Source organism: Typopeltis vanoorti, chromosome 13 (assembly GCF_054136105.1).
Source record: "Typopeltis vanoorti isolate ZY-2024b chromosome 13, IOZ_Tvanoo_1.0, whole genome shotgun sequence".
In the NCBI taxonomy this organism is placed as follows: Eukaryota; Metazoa; Arthropoda; class Arachnida; order Uropygi; family Thelyphonidae; genus Typopeltis; species Typopeltis vanoorti.
Genome location: NC_143561.1, coordinates 89797708 through 89822750, shown reverse-complemented (window position 1 = coordinate 89822750; position 25043 = coordinate 89797708). Strand labels below are relative to the sequence as shown.

The following is a 25043-nucleotide window of genomic DNA, read 5'->3' as shown; positions in this document are numbered from 1 at the left end:
TGTCTTCATTAAGATAAAGAAGAAAAGCCTGCAAACAATACCTTAATCAAAGGATTACATGCTCAATTTTAAACCAAGTCACTATTGTCTTGCACTCAAAATTTAACCCGTCTGATAAATGCCATCTGTCGGTTTTGCAGCGAAGTAATATTATATCTACATCTACTCATTTGTGAATATAAAATATCAATCGTCATCTCAGCTGTTGCACCATCAGGCATTGTCCTACACTAAGTAAATATTACTTGGAAGGGAAATTAGCGTTTAAACTAAGAGATTGAACCCAAAGAATCAATGCAATACTACGGATTGCATATGCCAATCAAAAGTAGCATAAAAGATTGAAACCTTAAAAAAAATTAATGAAACCAGGGAACCCCTGAGCGATGGATACAGGGAAGAGATTTAATTTCATCAATCACTTAACAATAAGTCAGCCAAACTAGTACCAAAATCATCCGCCAATCTCCCGACCGTCTTATGATCAATTTGCGTCTGTTTAAAGTGACGTTGAGACACTGTCCATGACTGATTATGAGAATTAGACTTTTGCAGTTTTAGCCTTTTTTCCCTCGGACAGATCAAGAAAAACAATTTTTTAAGGTTTTTGTGAGTTTTGTGGACTTAACGATGCCAGTCTGCTTTCCGCCACTAATGTATTTTTTCTTCTTCTTCATTTGAGAAGAGCGTCCACTGAGCTAGTTAGTGTGATTATGGCATCTTGGTATATACTGCAACATATTGAGAGAGAAAATTCCACTACTTTTTCATATACAGTAATCCTTCGATTAATGCGCCCCCGATTAGTGCGTCATTTTTTTTTTTTTTCGATACCCAAATTCGATTAGTGCGCCTATATACATTCTTAAAAATAAATGTTACAGATTTTAAAAATTTTCGATCTATACATTTTTTATAGCTAACTATTTTAAAAAATAACTCACCAGGATGAAATAATTTAGTTACCGATTTGAAACATTTTACAGAGTTATTTTTTAATGGCATACTACACTATTTCCATGTACGCTATGTTCCAAATTTACCGCCAAAATTTATGTCGTCTGCTTCACATAGCATTTTGCTGATCATATCTCGTGCAATTGTTTTCCGTACTTTTTTATTTTAAATTATTTTCCTAAACCTTTAATCATGAGTAAAAGAATTAGGTGAGCAAAAAACAGAAGTGTGAAAATGATTCGAAAAGTAATCTGCTTGGAAGAAAAACTTGAAATAAGAAAGAAAAATGAATAAGGCGAGACCAGAGCAAAGATAGCACAAGAACACAAAAATGGGTGAAGAATTGCTGAATACAAAGAGAAAGGTAAGGCTGCTTGAAGTTCATCATGCATGCACTGAAAATCAAGGTATTATAATGATTGAATTAGAGAGACTTCTTTTTACATGGGTCGAAGATTGTAAGCAAAAATGGATCCCGCTAAACACTGGCCTTATTAAATCAAAAGCATTGTCTCTTTGTAACCTGGAAAGAAAGAGATATCAATGATGGAAAAGAAGAATTCCACGTTAGTGCTGGGTGATTTGAGCGTTTCAAAAGAGAGAAATAGCCTACATAATGTTCTAATCACAGGCAAAGCCGCAAGTGCAGATAAGGAGATATCCAGAGAGTTGACGAAAATTGTGTAAGAAGGGAGGACTATTGCGATCAACAAATATTTAATGTCGATGAAACTGGCCTTTTTTTGAAAGCGAATACCTTCCAAGACGTTTCTACCAAAATCAGTTAAAAATCAGCACAGTTAAAACTATGCTATACAACGCTGTCTTCTTCTTCTTCTTCTCTTGAAGAAGAAGAAGACAGCGTTCTTCTTCTTCGTTCAGTAAATTCTGGTGGCATTCCTTTGGAGGCTAACGCTTCCATATGTATGAAACATGTACACAATTCATATCCGGAGCTACTTAGAAACCTGACCATAGAAACAACCCCACTATGCCTGCCTAAGGACGCCAGCTCCATCCGAACAGAAGCCTATACATTTTCCCCACTGGATCCCTTGGTGTATTATGTAATTATTGAGAGTGTGAAATGTTGCTTCTCCAGTTGTTCGGGATGACAAAGTTCTACAAAACAGAATATCATCATGCTATACAACGCTGTAAAGCTAGTTAATTTTATTAAAGCTCGAACCGTTAAATAACAGATTATTTTCAGTACTCTGCGATGAAATGGGCAGTGAATATACACAACTTTTGCTTCATTCTGAAATTCGCTGGCTTTCCAGGGGTAAAGTACTAACAAGGTGATTTCAATTAAGGCAGAAATTTTATTATTTGTAAATGAACGTAATTCTGATTTTGCATCATTGCTTGCTGACGAAGCATGGTTATCAACACTATCCTATCTTTCAGCATTTTTTCGAAATTAAATGAATTAAATCTCTCCCTTCAGGGAAATTCTTTAACTGTTCTTAATGCCTACGACAAAATAATGGTATTCGAGAAAAAAACTGGTTTTATGGATTAATTATGTAAAAGACAGACAATTTGCACCTTTTCCAACATTGGAAACCTTTTTAGTGGAAAATGATATTTTTGTCGATTCTGAGTTTCTGGAATGGGTTTGTGACTACCTCAAACATCCGAAACGGAATTTCGAAACATATTTTCCGAATAACTTTTATAAGAAATTTCTGGGGGTCGCGATCCATTTCAGGCTTGCAGTCACGAGAATGACCTTTCGTTATCGAAAAAGAGAACAGTTAATTTAATTGAGCTTTCAAGTGACAGTGGACTTAAAATGCAATTCCATGATCTTGGATTGGCTCGATTTTGGATCTCGCCTTCGATGAGATGTGAATTTCCCGAATTATCCGAAGCAGCACTGAAAATCGTCATGCAGTTTTCTACAACCTATCTTTGTGAGAAAGGATTTTCATCGCTCCTTCAAATAAAAACAAAATACTGAACTCGTCTTAGTGTGTGTGTGCCGATCTTCGACTGAAATTGACCAATATTGAGCCAGATACCCAGCAACTCTGCAAGGGCCGAGAAGCTCAACCATCTCATTAAAAGTAAGTAGTAACATAATTATATCATATTATTTATTTGTTTGATAAAAATTAAAACTTTGTTCAATAATGATACACTTTTAATCGTTTACTTCCAATTTAATTATGTCTCCATATGTATTCATAACATTCTTTTAGATTTATTATGTTATAAATGGCACAGGTTTTCCGAAATGTTGGTAATTCCTACATAGGTTTTTAAAAAAAAAATTCAAAAGGTCAAAACGATGTATAGGGAAATAAATCAAAAACACTATGTTTATTTTTGAAGTAAAACTTTAATTCCAACATTCTAAAATGTTATTTGTCTTGCTTTTCTGTTCGCGAAATCGTCGAAGTCTATTTCATCACTCAGTTGCTTTTTATAGACAGTATGGCAAGATTTCTTAAACGCCAAAAAAGTATCGCCTGGGAAGGATCGCTCTCCCCCCCCCCCCCTAGCTGCGCCTCTGTAAATTAGTGGTCGGTAGAATTGTTTTAGACATTTTACTGGTCCTTGGGCGTAGAAAGTTTGAGAAACGCTGCCTATAGTATCCTATGTCTGTATATATTGTGTGTTCACAGGATTGGTTTGCCTGTCTTGGATAAAAAAAAAAACCGAGTGCCCAAGAATAAAAGAAATCTTCATATCAGACCGGCTAACTCACCTTTAATTGTAAAACCCAGAGTAGTCAAAAAGTTTTTTTTTTTTTTCAATCCAAGGGCTCCGTCGAAACCAACTGAGCTACGGAGGCTCCAGTTCATCATATATACTATATATTATTCACATAGCGATTGGTGTTTCTGAAAGGAAAAAACGTGTATTTCTTTATCTTGGACAACGTATGCAGTATCTAATTAGTGCATGGCAAACTAAAAGTAAGCTTTTAGTTTACTGTGCATGATTTTATTTGGATCTTTGTGGAATAATAAAGGCGGTGAAAACTACCAGCTTCTTGCCTGAGATCAATTTTTTTTTTTTTTTTTTTTTGCGACTCCCACACCAACGAAAATTTTTGCACCTATCGAACATTTAACGTACTGTGGAAGGTTTAAGAATTTTTTTCTATTTTGATTAATTATATATTTATTTACATAGAAACGCTGCTCTAGAGACCAAACATGGAACTTTTTCAACCACTTCAGTCCTCCAAAAAACAAGGCGGTGGTCTCACACCTCCAGTGAAATTCATCTCCCACTTAAAGACAATAACGAAATACTCATGACCACGGCGCTATTTGCACCCACAACCTGTTGATTAGTGAGTGGATACGCTAACCGCTCGGCAAACCAAGACAGCCAAATATACAGCAACGAAGAAAAATCTTGAATACGAATGTTTCTGGGGCTTAGCAGTTCTCAGTTAATTTTCGATATTAAGACCACATGTTTCTAAACATAACATGTGTCGGGCTTACATCATCATCATCATCATCAGAGGTAGCAAGTGATAAGACGTCTGCAACAAGTATGTCTATACGCCCTAAGGCCTGTAGCCTGCGTCCCTTCATCTACAGCTCATCGTGGAGCACGGTTTTCAGTGGTGTTTTAGTCATAAATATTAGACAAGACACCAGTGGGCTAATGTACGCTTTACAGATGAGAGTAGTTTTAGTCTTTCCTCCCATTCTAGACAACACTTGATCTGCCATTTTTATGGTAAGCAGTACCATTGCGAGAATGTTCTTGAAAAGGGATAGATATGTCTGTGATAGAGTCATGGTGTGGGGAGGCATTATGCTTAATGGACGCACCGAGCTACAACTGCTAGAAAAAAGGACTAAGAAGATATTGTAACGAAGTTCTTCAAACGTCATGTTCGATTGTTCCGTGATGCTGTAGGCGAAAAATTCATTTTTATCGATGAAAATGCCACACCATCGCACACTAATTGTGGAGCTACTTCTGGAGAATAGGGAATCACTTGAACGTGCAGTGACCAGCACGTTCTTCAGATCAACATCATAGAACACATATGGGACGCAATAGGGAGATGCACTGCTACTCGAATTCCCCTTATCCTTGCTCTGAAGGAGGAGTGAGCCAGTTTACATCAAGAACTCCTGAATCACTTGGTGCTATGCATGATACGACGTTGTGAGAGCTGCATGGCAGTTCAGGGTGGACATACTGAAATGTATCTCCGCATAGTTTTCTGCAAGCACTGTACATTAATTCCGTAACTACATTCTTGGATATTTGTGACTTTTTCCAAACACATATTGAAATTTATTCATTATATTATTCATTTATACGAAATTCGTAACACATTTTTTGTTTAATGTAATTTATGTCAACATTTGGCTGAAGTCATGAGAATTTTTTCATATACAGGTCAAAATGCAGTTAGTCCTTAGCTTTTGGACACCAGTCTATATCATGAATTTCACACACAAATTTGCTTCAGATAACCGATTATGTTATAAAAATTAACACTTACAACAAAGCAAAAGTCGTTGGCTTGCTTGAATAATATGAACAGTGTATTAATACTTGTGCTTTATAATTGTCAGTTTTTAATGCAACATCTGACTATTAAAATAAGTAACAAGAGGACCTCCTCCTCCACACACCTACACCAACAATACGTTATTGAAAAGAAGAAAAAAAAACGTTGAGTTTTGGATATGTTTTCAACAGAATTATATGCGGCGGCATTACCGGCGAGTTTCAGCAGGATGATGGATCCTGCAACTAGAAAATTTTCATCATTCTTTGTAAAGCAATCTCAGGATTCTGCAATCTTAATGAAAATTATCTGCAGCTAACTTCCCAGTTCCTGCAACTTTAGTGTGCAGCTACGCCAAAGATCTTAAGTACACTACAAACAGAAAATACGTCGTTGGTTACTCCAGTAACAGGCAAAAAAAAAAAATAATAATAATAATAATAATAAAAATAAATAATAAAATATATATAAATTCCTGTTGTGTTAAATAATGAAAATATAACTTTAGAAGCACTACCATCATCATGCGTCATCATTTAATAATAATCAGTACTCTTTTAAAACAATGAAAATTAACTATCTTTTGGGCAGTGGTCCAAGTGGGCCAGTCAATTATTCACTTCAAGCTAGCTCACTACTGGTCGTGAGTCATGAGGGCGTTTCACACTGACGTATACATTGTTTTTGCGCTTTATTGTGAGTTTTATTTAAATTTATAACCTCACGTTTTGTAAAAATACATCTTAAAACATATCTTGGCTTCATAAAATTGTAGAAACGATATTATTAGTCTGATCTGACGAATACAGAAATAATGAACAAACGGTGTTCAGAAACAATCTGTTTATTATATAATTTAAATATAGAAACTTACCACTGCCAACAAAAAAGGTGTAAACTAGTTCGAATATGAAATAAAGGACCAAGATAATTTTTTTAAAGAAGTCGGACTACTTATAGCTAGCTGTTGCGTATGCTGGAAATCTCGGAAGGTGGGAGAGTGGTAAGAAAGTCAAGAATAAATCAATGTAATTTAAAAAGAATTTTTATGGTTTAAACAAACAGTAATGGCACTATTATATTAAAGAATTGACTGGTGATGATCAGAAAAATCTTCCCATAAAATGGAAAGAAACTTCAAGGTTTAGTAATGCATTATCAATTGTGTTTTTCTTTTTCCATCTGTTTGCAACAAGATTCCATGTTCGCATTACAAACACCACTCCCTCCTTATTTTTTTACTGATGTTTTGCTTTAAAGATGAGATTCGCTGGATACATAAATGCTGCTGGATCATTATAAGCTTTGGGAAACCAAAATCGACCAACTATCTTGCAAGGCTCCTAAGTAATTACTAACTTTTACCTAGGATTTGTTCTTCATCAAAAGTGACTGCGTAGCTATTAAATACCAACGGTATGGTAATTTTTATCACATACTTAGTGTGCAAGGCACAAACACCTAAAACAGTGGTTCTTCATATATATATATATATATATATATATATATATATATGCTTAATGAATTAATTAATGCCGCAATAGTTTAAACCTCAACTAGGAGTACTTATTGGTACAACAAAATAACTCGCAGTCGAAGATAGTATTCTTCTACTCCAGTGGTGTTCAACCTTTTTTACTACGCGAGCTACTTTTCTATATAAATTATTCGGCGATCTACTCTCTTATATAGATCACGTTCTCCCAACCTGATATCTGATTACGCACAAATAAACAACTAAAAAATACACAACTAAAAACTTTATTTGTGTATTTAAAAATTTATTTATCACTTTTAATTATTTTAATATATTGGAATAAAATATATTTTATTCCAATATATTTTATTCCAAAAAAATATATTGGAATAAAATATTTATTTCTCTATTTTGGAAAATCAAAGTTAGAAAAAACAACAGATTGATTACAAACTCACAAGTAACAGGAAATGCTGGTTGATTAAAAAAAGAAGAAGTTAATTTGGCATTGTTTGGACCTAGCAATATTTTCATAGTCAAGTTCATATGAAGAAGTGGCCAATCGCAGACAATCATCCAAATGATCATTTGTAATTTGGTTTCTTAATTGATGTTTTATGACGGTCATATTTGAAAAAGCGGATTCTGACAAGTATGTCGATCCGAAACACGACAGAATTTTTCGCGCAATATCAGTTAATATTAGAAATTTTTCATGTGCATACCTCCAAATGACTTCATTGTTTATTGATTTTAAATGTAAACTATTCTGAATGTTTATTATCTCAAGTTCTACTTCAGCTTTGTTTATATCAAACAGCCCACTAATTTTATTTGAAATTTCTGTGATGTTCAAGTTTTCTAGAAAATTGATAAAAGATACAATCATTTCAGTTTTATTAAAATCTTTAAATCTTGAATTTATTTTTTCCTCAACTAATTCTATTTCACGAATAAATTCTTTTAAATCATAGCGAAGCATTTCTTGATTTTGTTCAAAAAAATTAATAAATATGGGAGATTTCTAAATTCGTGGTCATTTATATTTTTCTTTAATAAAAGGAAGTATTGTTGGAAAGATTTTATTGAACTTAATGTCAATTAAATCTTTATCTCTACCTTGTAACTCTAAATTTAAATTGCTTAATTTCGTACAGAAATCTACTAAAAATGATAAGTGTAACAACCATCTTTTATCACTCAATTGTGGATAAATATCTCCTTTTTCATCAAGAAAAAATTTTATATCGTTAATTAATACAAGAAATCGTTCTAAAAATTGACTTTTGCTGAGCCAGCGAACATTATTGTACAACAGAAGTTCCCTATCATCATCTGCCTGTAATTTAAATAACCGCCGTTTCAGGGCTTTTCCTCGAACAGAATTTACAATTTTAAATGTAATATCCAAAACATCTTTTGTGTTTAATCTTTTACTACATAGTACTTGTTGGTGAATAATACAGTGGTACGTTAAAAAATCTGGATATTTGTCATCATTTTTACATAATGAAATGAAGCCTGATTTATTACCTATCATTGCAGGAGCACCATCAATAGTAATAGACACAAGTTTAAAAAGCAAGTTTGTGTTGTTTCACAAATTCATCAAATGCCTTCTCCCCTAGTCCTTCCCAATAATGGTATAATTTTCAAAAATTCTTCTTTACTTGAATAATCTTGAAATACCATTCGAATAAAAACCATTAACTGAGCAATATCAGTGAAGTCGTTTGATTCATCAAATTGTAATGAAAACGCAACAACACACTGGTGAATGTCAGACATTAACCTGGCCTGGAAACTTTTCTCCGGCAATTGGAATTCTTCATTTCGGCAATTTAAAACCTTGTCTGCGGCCTAGAAGTAGTCTCTCTCTCTCTCTCTCTCTCTCTCTCTCTAACGAAGTCTCGAACCGATTAGCTCCTTTCTGGAAGCGGGAACTCCTCTCTCAAGCAACGTGGATCCGGGCAGTCTGACAGCAATTCTGGAACCGCGACCCGATCCCTTCTACTTGCTTCAGTCCCTTTTTATTAGGCCTCCTCTGAGACCTTGCATGAAGTTTGGCAACCCCCAAAGAATCGGTATGAGTCTTTCATCTTAAGTTTCAAATTCGGCACGCTTTTGGTTCTCCTCCGCTTTCTTTTGATTGTAAGTTGCCGGCCATCGGAAAGTTGTTTGAACTCTTTCTGACTGACTTTCGAGATGTTTGCATGTAGAGCTTGCAAGCCTTTCTCATACATACAAATTTCAATAACAATCTTTCTAATGCCGCCATGTACAGCTTCGGCGACAAAAACATTGCCTTTGTTTTAAACACTGTAACATATTCTTATTAAAGCAGTATATACAGTTAGCTTCAAAAGAGTTATTTACAAAAACATCTAATACAAACTATACTGAGACAAACAAAGTTTATTTTTTTTACAATATTTACATGGGACTTAACCTAAGTAAAAAATCGATGTAATGTGCTTTGGAATATTTAATATTTAAGCTACAAACGAGTTTTTACACTTTGCTTATAATCGTATTCACTCGGCTCGCTGTTTGACTTCCACTGATCCAAATTAATTCATTTACCCGGACTTATAAGAAAATTACTGATTTGACAATTTTAACGAAAAATAAATAAACAATAGCAATACACTTAAAGCGAATTAATAATAATACAAAATAATGATAAATAAAATATTATGTTTTCAGTTTTAATTAAATTTGTAAGTAAGGAGGAATACACAAGAGATCGACCAAAAATCGCTCCGCGATCGACGGGTTGAACACCCCTGTTCTACTCGAACAGGTTCTGAGAGCGAGACTGGTTGGTCGGAATGGATAGTTTTTTCCAACTGTAATCTATGGATTCCAATGATATTGATGGATATTTGTGAGTGCCTTTAAATAATAGATGAATTTCAATAACCGGTGGGGAACCACAACCTTGCTTATTGGAACCTGAACCGGTTTGAAAGAGTTCGAAAATATTAAGTTCACACTTTATTGCACCTTTCATACGTTCACTTGTTCGTGGCTGCTTCGGTGTATTTACTCTGACTGGTCTGTCTGTTTGCACGATAAAATAAATAAATAAATAAATAAATAAAAACTAGAGATATCGGGAGGGTAAATCCCACCATCCACATAAGAGACCGACTAACTCATCTTCAGCTGAAAGAACTTTTATTTCGGAAACGGAATTTAAAAAAAAAAAAACGAAAAAAAACAAAGGTGAAACGCAATCGGCTCTTAATCAAGGCTACAGTTTCTGTGTCTCCTTTAATCACAGTCAGAATTGTGTACAGTAATCCTGTCGTATATATTGGAACCGACACCATTGATCATCCGTAGTTCGGAAGAAATCAGCGATTTTAAATTATCAAGATACGGCGTACTGTGCAATATATATCTGATTCTGCATTAGGGGGTTGTTTAGTATCCAGAGTTATGGTAGACCTCCTGACAAATTAATTAATTGTAATCCTTCCAATTCATCTCATTTATTTTGCATTTTATGCCAGTGTTAATTATGCTAACTCTGTGTTTCATTTGCAGATCTTTCCATGTGGGATTTCTCCTGACCCCAGGAACGGCAGCTACCAATGGCGTGATCCGATACTGTAACATGGTTGACAGGGAGACGACTTCCGCGTCTCTGTTAGTAAACAACACCCATCCCAAAGAATGGATTCCAGATGCCATAGTCACTACTGCTCCAGTTCGAAGACCACACATCAGGATGCGTGATCTGAGTCCAGCAACTAAGGCGCGGTTAGCTATTGAATACTATCAGACCTATGACGTCATGACAGGAATTCGGATCGCTGCAACTCTTGGGGGTCTAATAACCCTCTTCTCCTTGTTCCTCTTTTATAAGAGCAGGTTCCGGTCATACCACAAAGACTTTCCTCCCTACGACGATGCCATGAATCATGAAAGGAACTGTTTTAAAGAATTAGGACATGCCGTTTCTACGGTAACGGAACGACAGTTGCTTCAGAAAGAGTGGCTCTCATCCCTTCGTGACACAGACATCTCCCAGTCAAGAGTGGCCAATTATCAGTCATCTATAGTGTCGTCACAATCTAGTATAGACAGTTTGGACGATCCACAACAGTGTTCCTCTCTGTCCCCTACATCCGGTAGGTTTTCGTCTATATCAGGAGTTGTCGGCAGAATGGAAGACGACGCCAACACATCATCGAGCAGTGCTTCAACGGAGACATCTGGTGGCGGATTTTTAAGTAGGCAAGAAGAGATTGGTGTTAGCTCACGAACCTCCAGTAATCCAAGTTACAGTGATAAAGACATCCTATTGTTCCCTTTGTGTTCCCGGGTCCAGTGTAGCCACGAATACGAAACAAGCTACGTTTGATATTGTCTTGTATTTATGTGTGTGTGTGTGCGTGAGTGTGTAAAGCTGTGCAATTAACGAATCACATACATACTTATATAATAATATATGGAGTGACATATTTTGATTTCTATTTTTGGGAAATTGATCCTCGTAATAAAGAACGTGAATTTTATGTATATGAAGTATTCCTCTTTATCTGCCAAACAGTACATTTTATTTCTCATTAAGTACGCCTTTGAAAAATAAACACGACCTGGATTTCGAACTGCAGTAAAATGTGAATTAAAACATTTCAATAATAATAATAATAATAATAATGACAGTAATTTAGACCGTCTCACCTTGGCTACGTTCTGAATTAACGCTGCCATCAAATAATCCAAAATTCAAGGAAAAAAAATTTGAATAACTGCACGTGCCTACTATTTTAGAATTAAAATTATTGAGTAGCAACAATACATTTCGATTCATTACTTGGTGCTCTCTGGTGATATTTCTACAAGGTGTAACAGTCTGTTGACGATCTTACACGTGGTAAATGGGGGGGGGGGGTATTTTTATGCTTTGCGGAGACAGAAAACACAATTTTTTATAGGTAATAGTTTTTTTTTTATCCAATATTTATGTACCAGTGTGTGTGTGTGTGGGGGGGGGATAACACGTTGTATTTCGCGTTAAATTTATATGCTGCATTCTTCTATAGATCCAATCGAGTCATATTTGCTCGATTCCTGTCGTTCGTTTCTTTTCTTTATTATTTATAGTATATTGTAGAAAAGCGTTTTTATTCGGTCACTTTTACCGCTGTGCTATTTTTGTCTGTGTTCTAGTATTGCCTTCGTTTCTCTAACTGTGCAACAAACTTTGCTCTTACCTGATCAAATAACTCCAATTATTCTCGAGTTTTTCTCTCAGACTAAAAGTTTGTCAGATCTCCGCTGAGACTTCTTACCTGTACTTTGCTCTTGACGCTAGCATTGAAAAGAAGAATGGCAATCTATCCCACAGGAAACGCCGAAGCGCGAATGTTTCTCCAGAGAATATAATTTAAGCAGCAATTCTTATGACTGTACTATCCGTGGCACACTTTAATTGTGTGCGCGCACGCGTGTACTCGACTGCACTAGACCCGATTAAATCACGACTTTATTCACGGAGTCTGCAAATTACTTTTATTTCTGGGTCTGCAGTTTTCTGCTGAAATTTAATGTTCATTTTAAGCAAATATTATTTGAAAGTAAACTATTTTATTAAAAGTTATGTCACTGAACATAAAATCCTCATTTTGATTACAGTACTTTTCTTGTTAAGTTTTTTTCTTTCTTTCTTTTTCTTTCATTCCCCCCCCCCTCCTTGAAGCAATAAACATGCTCTAATTCCCCTTTAAAACAGTGTTCATTGCTACGGATAGTTAACTTGCAATTTATTGCGACTAATTTAAATCGGAGAGGCATGTTAAGAAATCTGCAGCGTAAGTCTCGCATTACATCGGTACGGTCAGTTTGCCATCGAAGACGACCGCGCTCACTAAAACAACTACGAATGTCTCATGTCGACGTATGTAAACTTTGATTCTCTCATATGATTATAGAAGCTCCCTTGTAAAACTATTTTTTCAAATGATGCTTACCAATGCCTTGTGCAATAATGAAGCTCAATTATTCCATCTTATACTGACTTAAGTATTTGCAAATGAGCACGCAACTACATCAACGAATTCCGTGTGAATGACCATGAGGCTATCCATACAAATCCACAGTACCCAATACTATCCATAAAAGGATTTACAACAGATTACATAAAATTTCGAAAAAAAATTAGAACTTGCATACCTAGAAACTGCTTTAATTTCAAACATTTTAAAATTAAAGAAACCGTCAATTTTAAAGAAACCTTCGTAAACTGTGATCATTAAATTACAGAAAATTTTTTTTTTTTATTTTGCAGGTTTAACATCGAATGTACAAGGGAATAAGTACATGAAATATACATCCTCTTTTCGTCCACAACTCAAAGTTTTCAATATCACAATGTTGTACATGAATGTTAATTGTCATCCATAATGCAATAACCACACACACACACACACACACACACACACACACACACAAAAAAAAAACGATGTCACATTCACCAACTCAATGAGAATTACAAAAGCAACTTCGTCACAAAGGATAGTCAAAGAGTGTTCCATCTCAAGCTTACATATACATATAAGCACCTCAAGTCTTTTAAAATTGTTTTCCAGCTTATTCTTATTTTCTTATGTCCTGCTTAAGTAAAATTCATCTATTTATAGCATTCCAAGAAATATTTACGCTGCAATTTATATATATTTCAAGTGGATGTACTACGTATAGTTAATAGAACGTTATGCTAATTAGCCATTTCGTCATATTTCCCAACTTATTATATATATATATATATATGATGAATTTGGTACTTTAAACTTATTTACAGATCACAAAAAGGGGATAGGAGTACTTTCTTTTATAGGTGCGGTACTACTGAACACAGTATAGAACCAAACAGTGGAATTTTCACTCAAACAGAAAGTATCAGTATGATTTATTATACAAGTCCGAGGAAATTACAATAAAGATAGTTTATACGTTTTAGAAATAAAGTCTGCTCACATTAAAGTTATAAATTTTATTTTATTTAAGCGCTAATAAAAGGCGAACATACAGGCTCTTGAGAAAAGCTTGTGTCGTAAATAACGCAAACTAAGGCACTGAAGCTCGAGGTTATATATCCTCTTAAGTCTTCTGATCAATCTCTCTCATTTCGAAACTTCAGTTTTTTTTTTCTTTTCTTTCTGTATTAGCTATAAAATATAGAGGGATCCATAATATCCTCTATTTTAATATCGTACTTATATCAAATAATTATCAAAAACTGCAGTAGTCTACTGATTATACGACTTGGAATAATCGAGATAATTAAAGTAAGGCAACTGGAGAGAGAGAGAGAGAAAATCTTTATTACCAAGTCGCTTTAATTCAAAACGGTACACGGTGGTGAAAGTTTTGGAACCTTTACTGGTTGGGATCTTATGTAAGTAATGTTTAGTCGCTATTAAACTTGGTATTTTTTTTTTTTTTTAATGGCGAAGAGTTTCTTGATGATTCTAATCAATTTTGCTAGCAAGAAACTTACGACTCATGTCTGAATGATGTTCAAGTCTTACAGCAGATGTAATCGGAATGAACAGTCAAGATGTACTTGACGAGTAGCTAAGCTCGAAATCCTTTCTGCTCGGTCTTGCATTTTAAGTACCCGAAGTGGGAACAGTCAAATCATTTAGGCACTTCAAAAGGCTCAGAGTAACGCTATCTTATCGGAATGAAAAGCACTTAATGATGAATCACTCAACAGTCACAAAAATTGCGACTGGTTGATGGGTTTCAGATTACAAATAACTGAAACTAGTAGGCGAATATATTATATCAATCAGTTGCATTCATTCTCCTGCGGGGTTATGTTTTATGAAAAAAAAAAAAAAACAGCGATTACAAGAAAAAGAAATAAAAAAAAACACTGCTACCTATATATGGTCCGGCTAACCATCTTTTAGTTGAAAAGACAAATGTTCATACTACAACAGGAATCCAGCCAAGGCCTTTTCAACTACAGGGGCGCATACCAGTGACTACTCTATAGAGAGATGCATAAACATCTTAAAGGGAAGATTTTCAAGTTATTGAAAATCTTCCCTTCCCATATACCTGTATATCATCGCATTACTCAATGACATAAAATGTGACATTTTCATTACAACATTTACTTTTTTTAAGAACGGTATACTATTTATTAATCTGGAATAAAAACAAGCCGTTCTAATATTTCCCCATTCCTTTATTTATTACTATTATGTGACACCTCAAGGGAGTCCAAGGATTCATCGAGGGAGGGCACCTACTCTACAACTCTGTCTCCACCACTCAATCCACCAACTACAATGAACCGCAACTAAACCACCACCATCTCCCCCCCCCCCCACCACCACCATTAGTATTTTCAGAGATAATTACAAACATCCATGCCCACGGCAGGATTCGAATCCGCAGCTTTTGGCTGGAGAGCGGATATGCTAACCACTCGGCAAACCAAGCCGGAAAAATTCGGATGGATCCTCTGAAAGGACAGGAATTGTTTACGTATTAGGAACAAGAATGCTACTAGTACCAATTCTGAACGAGAAAAAATCCTATTTTTAATTCTTCATAACATGTAGTTTGCTTTGGGGAAAGAAAGGTGGAGGTTATATTATACTTTCAATGATGAGAATTACTGAAGTCTAAACTAGAAATGGTAATGTTCCTATCGTAGCACAACGGCTTATTATAAATTCTGGAACAAGTCTGGGATTGGTTGGAATTGCGAAAAAGACAGCTAAGGCAATAAAAGCCAATATATTGTTTATTCACTCGTGTGAAGTTGGGCTAGTTTCTTTGTTTATAAGAAGGAAGAAGAAACTCAAGATTCGCTAAGAACAATCCTACTACTCCCATGAGTGAAAAACTAAGCCACCTTCAGACTGAAAAAACTTCTACCTGTTCCGCTCGTACTATGATGGGATTAATAAACAACTTCTTTGCAAGTTGGGCATTGACACTACGCTATGAAAATGGATTGAAAGGATTTTTCTTCAGTTTATTACGTTGAAGGGACTTGAAGCGAACAAACATGTCGCTAAAATATAGTTGGCATGGAAAAACAAGGAAAACCGCAAGGCAGAGGATTTTAAAAGTTATTTGGGCATAAACACAGAACTCATCTCTCACATTAGTGAGCTGAACTACGTAGTTGAAGGAGCAAAGAAAGGTGTGAAAAAGGAAAAGGCTGGAGGAGTACGAGACATCCCATGAGAAAACAAGCGTATTCGAAGCAATTCTCTCAGCTTTTAGAACTGTGTAGAAGAAGGCATGGCATTATAAGATTCAAAACTACTGAAGGATCTCTCAATCAGAAGAGTCGTAGACATTTTCGTGTTACGAATGAAACTATCCAGCGTCTGAATTTCCTTAAAATGTATTTAAAACTGAGTGTTCCAAACGAACTGACTCCATCAAACTTCCGAACCCATTAATGTGTCCAGAAGTTCTATTTGATACTTTCCAAAAAGTCTCTCCCACCTTCCTATTCTCTCTTAATTCTCATTCAGAGAAACGCTCTAAATGAGACAGCCTGGCTGCCGGAGAGGTTAGCATATCCTTGCAATCAACAGGGCGTGGAGTCTAATTCCGCCGTGGGCATTAATGTTTGCAATTGTCTTTAGGTGGGAGATGAATTTCTTTGCTCGATGTGAGACAACCTCCCCGCTTATTAGCGGCCTGAAGCGACTCTTGAAAGAGTTCATGTTAGTTTTCTAAATCAGAGTTTCCGGACCAGGTAAAATACGAAATAAAAATAGCAACATAATTAATAAAAAAAAAAAATTTAGCCCACCCGGTAGAAATGTTCTACAAGTTTACAGAAAAGCCTATCGTGGATGGGAGCTACATATAGAACAAAAAAAAATAAATAAAATAGAAGAATAAAAAGTATGACTAATTAAGAGTAATAATAAAAAAAAAAACATGGTTCAACTTAATCTGTTTTACAGTTGGTATTACAGCATAGTCTTTATAACCTACCAAAACAGTCCCCAGATAAAGCCTACGGCCATATAATGCTCATTGCTTTTCCAATAACGTTTACTGTTCTGTTCTCTGACAAATACATCTGTCAGAGGAGGATGAAAACACTCGACTTTCTGAGAGAAAAAACGGTTATCTCTCTACGTGATGGACTAATCCACTTTCAATTAAAAGCTTCAAAAATGTTCCTCATATCTATGAGGAATTGGAACCAAGCTCTTTCCAATCAAAGGATACTTCTCATTGCTATTCTGCGCTAGAGGGAGTATGGTATCTATTTTTGGGAGAACAAATTATTATTACGTGCTAATTGAACAATCTTTCGGCATAAGACAAATTAAGGGTTGTGGGCTTCCATAGATTTCTCGAGATCATACAGTATTATGCAACGATAGATAGATGGCTCAATCGTCTCCCTACCATTACAGTATACAGTAAAGTTAACATATGACAATTATTATCTATGCAACAGCAATCAAGACTTTCAGTATTTCAATATACTATATAAGAACATCCAGATATACTGTCATCAAAATTCAGATCCGGCTTCTAGCCCATTTAGAAGTTAATTATTTACCATATTTCAAGAGTATATTTTCATTGCCTAGTGTGATATTACTATGTGATAGCCTTGGTTTTGGTCTCCTGAGCAGAATTCTACGATTATAATCTACGAGAATAATCTATTGGTGAGTCAATCCACCCACGGCTTATCCTCGGAAATGCGCTATACGTTTCCGCTATTTTGTGACTGAGATTGTCATAAATATGAAAATTGGATAAAAGATAGATTTTCTCATGAAACGATCGAAACATTAATACGTACGTGGGATAGATGAGCCATGAAAGGTTGTAAACCTATAATACATTAATATCGTCGAAGGGGTAAGGATTTTTTTTTTCTATTTCATTAATTTTATGTTTTTTTGAAATTTTACATAGTCCGAAAACTTTGGTCTAGAGACCACACATGTATCTCTTTCAAGCCACTTCAGGTCTCCAGTAAACAGGATGGTGGTCTCACACAGGGTGATGAAATTCATCTCCCGCCTAATGGCAATTAGAAACATCCATGTCCAAGGCAGGATTCGAACCAGCAGCCTGTTGAGTGTAGCGCGGATACGCTAACTACTCGGCCAAAGATAGACAATAAGTACTGCTGCTAAGTTGTTGTCATTCTTGAGTTGACCTTAATTTGTTATTACGTTAATGGCTAATGAAGTTCCCCTGTTGCTATAGATACTAGCAAAAGAGACATGACCTGTGAATTATCGACAGGTTCGTGAAAATAGAAATAAAACTATTATTATTTCCAAACTAGTTGATCTCAAAATGGAATCGAAAAATAATAAAGAAAGCAAATACCCTTATATTTATACTTGAGCCACTTAACCAGCCCAGAAAAGACAACCAGTTGCGATAACGCAATCCATTCATTCCATATGATTTTACAGGTGTTATAAACAGACCAGGACGACTGATTACTGCCATATCATTCGGCATCTTAAGATGATATGTTATCTTTAAGATACTAATGACTTAATACATCCTCAAGGCAAGTATATCAGAAAATAATGGCAGTCCAACATAATACTTCATGACTAATTTCTTATTAATACCCCCCCCCTTCCAAATTGATCTATTATGTATCGGGTCTCTGATGTGATACAACGCTCCTAGCCGCACAACATGTCTCATAAAATATCTTACAAATATATGATTTTCTTATGTAACGTTTTTCGTTTTTTTTTAATAATTTGATTATAATTATTAGCCGCCCTCTAAATTTGAAACAGCAGAGCGCAGATGCGACCATTGTGAACACGTAGAAGTGGTCCAGTGCCCAAGTTTTTCTAATAACATTTGAATTCATCAATGATTCAAGACGGCAATACGTATATTTCACAAATCGCATGCATTGTAAGCTTATTCTTTTTAAGAACTTCAGTTGAAAAAGTGACGATAAAGTCGATATACAATAACAAACAAGAATTATAAAAAGATGCATTTCCTATCATTCTACCATAGTGAAATCATTATCACAGGAATTGAACCTGAAGTCATTTTTCTAACTCGAGCTCTTGTTTATTATTATTTAACATAGTTTGTATTATTTTGTGTAATTTTTCCCATCAAAACTGAAATAACGAGCAGCATATCCCAAAATTTTATTAAAATCTCTGTCTACTAGCCTTCGTAGGGCAATCGAAAGAACGACGGTATATTCTGCCCTTCGATTAGAAAAGGCCTAAGTTCGATTCTCGTCGTGACGAGAAGAATCGCTATATGAGCTTTTTCAACTGAAAGTGAGTTAGCCGATCTCATACGGAGGTAGCAAGAGATTTCTTTCCCAGAAAATCGGGTTTTTCATCCCTCATGCATACAAATCGGCCGTGAGAATATGCGCAATTTACATACAAAAAAATAAAATAAAAATAAATAAATAGTGGTGGTGGTAGTGGTAGTGGGCAGTAGATGGCGTTGCGTTTGGATGATGGCAGTGGCGTTTTGTGTAGCTCGATTAAGTGGTGGATGATGGAGAGAGTTGTAGAGTGCCATCCCTTGATGAGTCCTTAGAGGTATCACGTAATAATAATAATAATAATCTGTACACTGAATTTACAGCTTGTGTATTGCTGAGAAAGGCCAAAAGTCAGTGATGACATAGATAACTGTCCGAATGGATGATTCCAAACTATGGGTCATCAAACACCTACTATTGCATAGGTATTTTTAAGTATTTAGGCGGATGATTTTCACCACTCTGCTTACCAGAAGCTATAAAGTGGTTTGAGTAAGCCTCATGTTTCTCTAGCAGAGCTTCAAGAGATATAAAAGTGACCTTCGTTTTACACTGTAGTTAGGTTTCTATAAAATCTCGTGTAATGCGAAATGTTATAGGAAACTAAGAAGGCCAGAATAAAAAGGAGATTGAGTTACATTCCAAAGCTACCAAAAATACACTTTTTTTTTTTTTTTTTTTTTTTTTTCCCGAGCTGCCATAATTTGCGGAAAAGGGAGTTCCTGCAACAGTAGCTCTAATTTTCTGTATATTTTTATTTACGGTCCGGGTTGTTGCTTCATTTAAATTTAAACATTTTTGTAATATGTATTATCTTTTCTCCTTTATTAAGACAATCCAAAATTTGTATCTTTGATTCTATTTTAGAAGTTCATCAGGCATAATTTAGGGTTGACATTTAACTCATAACAAAGAAACTATTCCAAAACGATCTTAAGAACGGAGTTTAGTAATACATACCCGGAAAAATTTATAAACGATCAAATAAAAACTGAAATAACCTTACAAACATCTTAAAAGTCAAGAACTGTATGCTTCAAACAAGCATAAATTCAATAGCCCAAACTTAACAAGGATATCCCCCCCCCGTCTTTTTGTTTTGTTTTGTTTTTGCATAACGAGGATTCACAAAAAAAAAACAAAAAAAACTGGAAATAAAAAATTACATCCAACATAATAGCACAGTTTTCCCGCATAAAAACTCAAAAATACGTTATACGAGGTTTGTTACAGTTCAACAAGGGTTGTCTATATTGTATATATTTCTTACATGCGAGGTTGTTCAGGATTTGTTTACTACTACACGGGGGAAAAATGTCAAAGTTCTGGGGATACATCAAGTATACCATCAACAAAGAAATGCTTTTTTGGGACTTTGTCATTGTTTATTATGTTAGTATATTCTGTTCATAAAAGAAATTTGGTGTGTTTTCACAGATGTGATCGTACTTTTCAGATATTCAATATCCCAGGAATGCATACCACTTTAATACAACTGCAAGAGTATCACAAACCACGAGCCCTTCTGTAATAGCTGGCTGAGTACCTACGCTAGTCATTTCCTGCCTTAAGGCGTTGTAGCTACTCCTGGTCTTATTAACGGCTGTCTGCGTTTATGTGTGCGCACACACCAGATGTTCAACAGATTAATATTTCGCAAACGCAGCTCGAATTTACATTCGCGGTCTTCTGCAAATGTGTCTTGGGCTGTGAAATGTACATAAATGTCACGACAGACCTAATCCCGAAAAGTTACAAGTTCTAGCAAACGTATTACTACTCTTAGCCGCACAGATTTGTTTGACATATAGAAACTGGTAGCGTATCGATCGGCTTACGTTGATTCGGGACGAATACACTCTCGCTACTACATGCCTGAAGCCAAAACATTCTCCCAAACACGTACAGTTTAATACCATTAAGTGGAATGATACCCAAACTGAATTCAAATCGCTTGATGTGTGTTGGTACACCAGAATGTTTACTACTGCTATAAATGGGGCTTCAACAGTTCATGAAAAATACTGCACAGAAGTACGACAACGCAAATAGATGGCTGGCTATCTTCAGATCAATACATCTTTGTCCTTAAGATGACGACACAGAGGCGTCCATTAAAAATTATAGTTATTTTAAGAATTTATTACTCAAATCAGTTTTCCTAAGGCTAAAACAACATGCGTCAGCAGTCTTAAGTAGCAATATCGATATAAGTTATTCTAATTTAACAGTGTTATGGCATCCTAATGATCATCTAATTACATATAAATGAGGAGAAAGCAACATTCAGGCGGACACAAAGCTGACTGTTTCGCTAGGAGGTGGTAAGAGTAGGTAAATGGAAGAATAATCAGCCAAATTTGTTCATGCGCATTATTTCAACTTTCCACATTCGCTTACGCACGAAATCGTGTGCAATATTTAAGCTGAACGCAACTTCGCCATTCCATTTAATCGGTGAACTTCGCTCATTCCTTATACGAGTCGCTTCATTGCTTCCAGTTGTTGCTTAGCAACCGCGAAATAACAGGACATGCCAGTAGCTCTCGGCTGCCAGGAATAAGATATTTAATGAACACTTAGTTTTAAAACTATGGCCATTAGGTAAGAGCCATTAGCATTTCAGTTTCACTTCTGCGCATGACAATCACTGACATCCCGTATAAGAAGTGAAAACAGTCAAGATGGAAAGCTCGTTCCCTAGTTCTTTAATGCTTTAAACACCATGGAAGATTAATGAGAATTAAGAGGAATATAATGTTCAGTATTGCAATAGATAAAAAAAAAATGAACAATTTTTTATAGCAAGATATGGCAATTTTCACCGGTATTTTAGGTGTAGGCAGTACGAAATTCAATATGTGCTCACTGCTTTATGCGACCTGCTCATGAGAGTAAATTCAAAAATCTATATTTTATTCATTCGTTAGTCTTTTAAAACAGAATATTTTCAGCTCACGGATTGGGATTATTGAAAAATCTGAAGTTCTGTTTTAACAAATCATTAAAAATTAAATTGAAAGGTTACAAATGAAGTATTTACACAAACAAGAAATCCAAATGAATTTTTTGTAAAAACGTTCTTTTTTAAATAAAATATAAGGATTTTAAAATTGTCTATAAAATATAGATGCAAGTATTATGATTAACTAAATACCTAATTCTGTTTTACGAAATTCTTAAAAGTTTAAAAGTAAATTTGAATTTGATAAAACACCTTTTTCTAATTACTATATCTTAAATATATAAGAGTTAATAACGATTTCTGCGTGAGTTAGTCAGTCTTAAGATTTCTGGTACTCGGAAAGGAGCTGTCTAGTTGCGGCTTCTTTCTTGTTATTAAATTAAAGGAAAAAAAACTGATCGAATTGAAACTTTTGTCTTATTTTTGTGATAAAATGTTCTATTTCGTAGGTCGATTATTGTTATATTATATTATAGCGGGAACATTATACAGGATCATCCCTAAACTATATTAATAATTTAGTAAGGCATATTTTATATTTTACATTTCATTTTATACATTTTATATTTATAACAATAGCTTGAAAAGCATCATGTTTGGTTTCTAAAATAGGTTTCGGAACAATCGGCTTTGTTCTACAGCTGTAAACTCCTGAGTTTGATTCCTTTCGTCGTAATTTTGCAAATAACAATCACTCGACAGAATAGAGCAATGGTTCCTTTAAAAAAAAAGGGGGGGGGTAAATCTTTCTTTCGGAGCAGGAAAAATTGAAAATTAAAAGGATATGAAAAGAAAACAACAACAAAAAAAAATCTGATATTTTTACTTCAGAATGTGACAGCGTTTTTGGAATACGAACCAAATTATTTAACACACAGAACATAATATTCATTGTACAAGTTCATAAAGCAATGAATAAAAATGTATATAATTTTTAATAAAAATTTATAGAGACGATATAAAAAAAGTTTTACATAATAAATGTCTTAACAATAGTAAAAATAAATTTCATGAAATCCTAAATTTATTTGCACACTAGGTAAACGTAAAAAATTACTGAATATTACAAATTTCTAAGCTACCGTATAAGTATGTTACACGCCACTGTTTATAAAAGGTGCCGGCACGCCGTACCTCCCCCCCCCCACACACACACGCACAAAGCGCATCACCACTCCCAGATATGCAAACATCTCTTGGCACTATTTGACAGATGCCCTATCTACACTGAACAGAAAAGCTTTGATGGACGTTGATGGACACTGTCTGATCGCGGATTCCAAGGATATAAACAGATGTTTCATTTTATGACGCACATGCTTGCACCAGTCGGTATCTGAGAACGAATGCTTGGCTGGACAATTACCAATTCCAAGAATGACAAAGTTGACTGCTTAGAATAACTGGATATATAAATTTCCAACTATTTCAACTGATTACTAATTATGCCCATCATCAAGTGAAAGAGCTGCCTCACTGTAACCTCCGTATACAAATTATCCTTTGCCAATTTGGTCACTTGATGATTGGCAACAAACGCACCGAACGTGGCTGACAGGCAACACCGAGTTTGTCTTTCGCTCTCCATCCCAGTATTTCATTATCGATCGGCCCAATGTTATTTGGCATTCGGGTGACGTGCTCTGTTTGTAATTGTTCTAATGTGTGTAATTTAAAGCTCTCTAAACAGCAGCAGAAAGAATATTAATTGTTGCAGTGTCAAATTGTCTAAGATGTCACCGTCGAATAAAATTCAACGATGGGAAATGCATTAAAGATAGTAGTGGTTTTAGAGTACAAGGATTTTATTAAATTTAGATCCACCATGAAACAATTTTTATACACTCTTTCGACATAGAGATTATAAATGATCACTTTGCAACATTTTATAATTGAATAGGAGATGGTACATTGCGACAGCAGTCCATTAAGTTGTCGCTTAGTTTTCTTGTATACGAATAGTATACAAGAAAATCGTTTTTTGGAGCTTCTTTGAGATGTCGCAAAAATGATACAAATGAAATAACGCAAGTCTGCACTGGGTGTAAAAACATTTTATGTGAACCACTTTTTTTTTTTTTTTTTTTTTTTTTTTTTTGCGATTGAGTGAATATGTTAAGTGGCAGCAAACATCCATAAGGACATAAGTATCGTAGCACAACTCGTATATCTTGTATCATCATTTATTCCTTCCTTAGCCAGAATAATTATGCAATCAGAAATCTCATGGCTGGTAACAGCAGATGTTAAGCCTAACCGTAGAAACAGAACAGCTGCTTATTGATATTGTTCTCACATTCATAACACTTCAACACCTTTAGAAATGCTATTTAATTATTGACTGTCAGTATGGATTTCGCCGGCCTGGTTGGCCGAGTGGTTAGGACATATCCATTCTCAACCCAAGAGGCTGAGTGTTCGAATACCGCCTGGGGTATGGATGTTGGTCATTACCTTACTAACTCTTTGTGGAGAGGGAGTCTGAGACCCTACCACTTCTTCTAGCAGAAGGCTTCACTCCCAATGAGGTACGGGAGTGACCATACGGCGTCAAAATGACGTCACATGAGAATAACTAAATATGGATTTCGCTACTCTAGATTCACAGGAGATCTGGTATACGTCACTCACCTTGCCATTCCATGGAAATGCCTGGAGAAACCTGTGTCATTGCTCATTACATCTCCAAGGTTTTTGATTGGGTCCGGCATCAAGGACTTCTCAACAAGTCACCCTCATCTGGACTGCTTTCCTCTTTTCGCAAATGGATCGCCAGTTTTCCCTCAGATCATTGTATAAGTGTAATGGTGAATGGTGTTTTCTCCTCAGACTATCCTGTTAATGCCAG

General features: G+C 35.3%; 1 protein-coding gene across 1 annotated transcript in view; it reads left to right on the top strand.

Moving 5' to 3' along the window:
• The window catches only part of LOC150100351 (uncharacterized), an 84013-nt gene extending 72575 nt beyond the window's left edge, over positions 1–11438 (top strand). Inside the window, exon 2 of the mRNA XM_090403153.1 lies at positions 10485–11438. Coding sequence (XP_090259279.1) covers positions 10555–11304 — 750 coding nt within the window. The 5' untranslated portion in view covers positions 10485–10554 and the 3' untranslated portion in view covers positions 11305–11438. The remainder of the gene's footprint in view (positions 1–10484) is intronic.
• The last annotated feature ends 13605 nt before the right edge of the window (positions 11439–25043 follow it).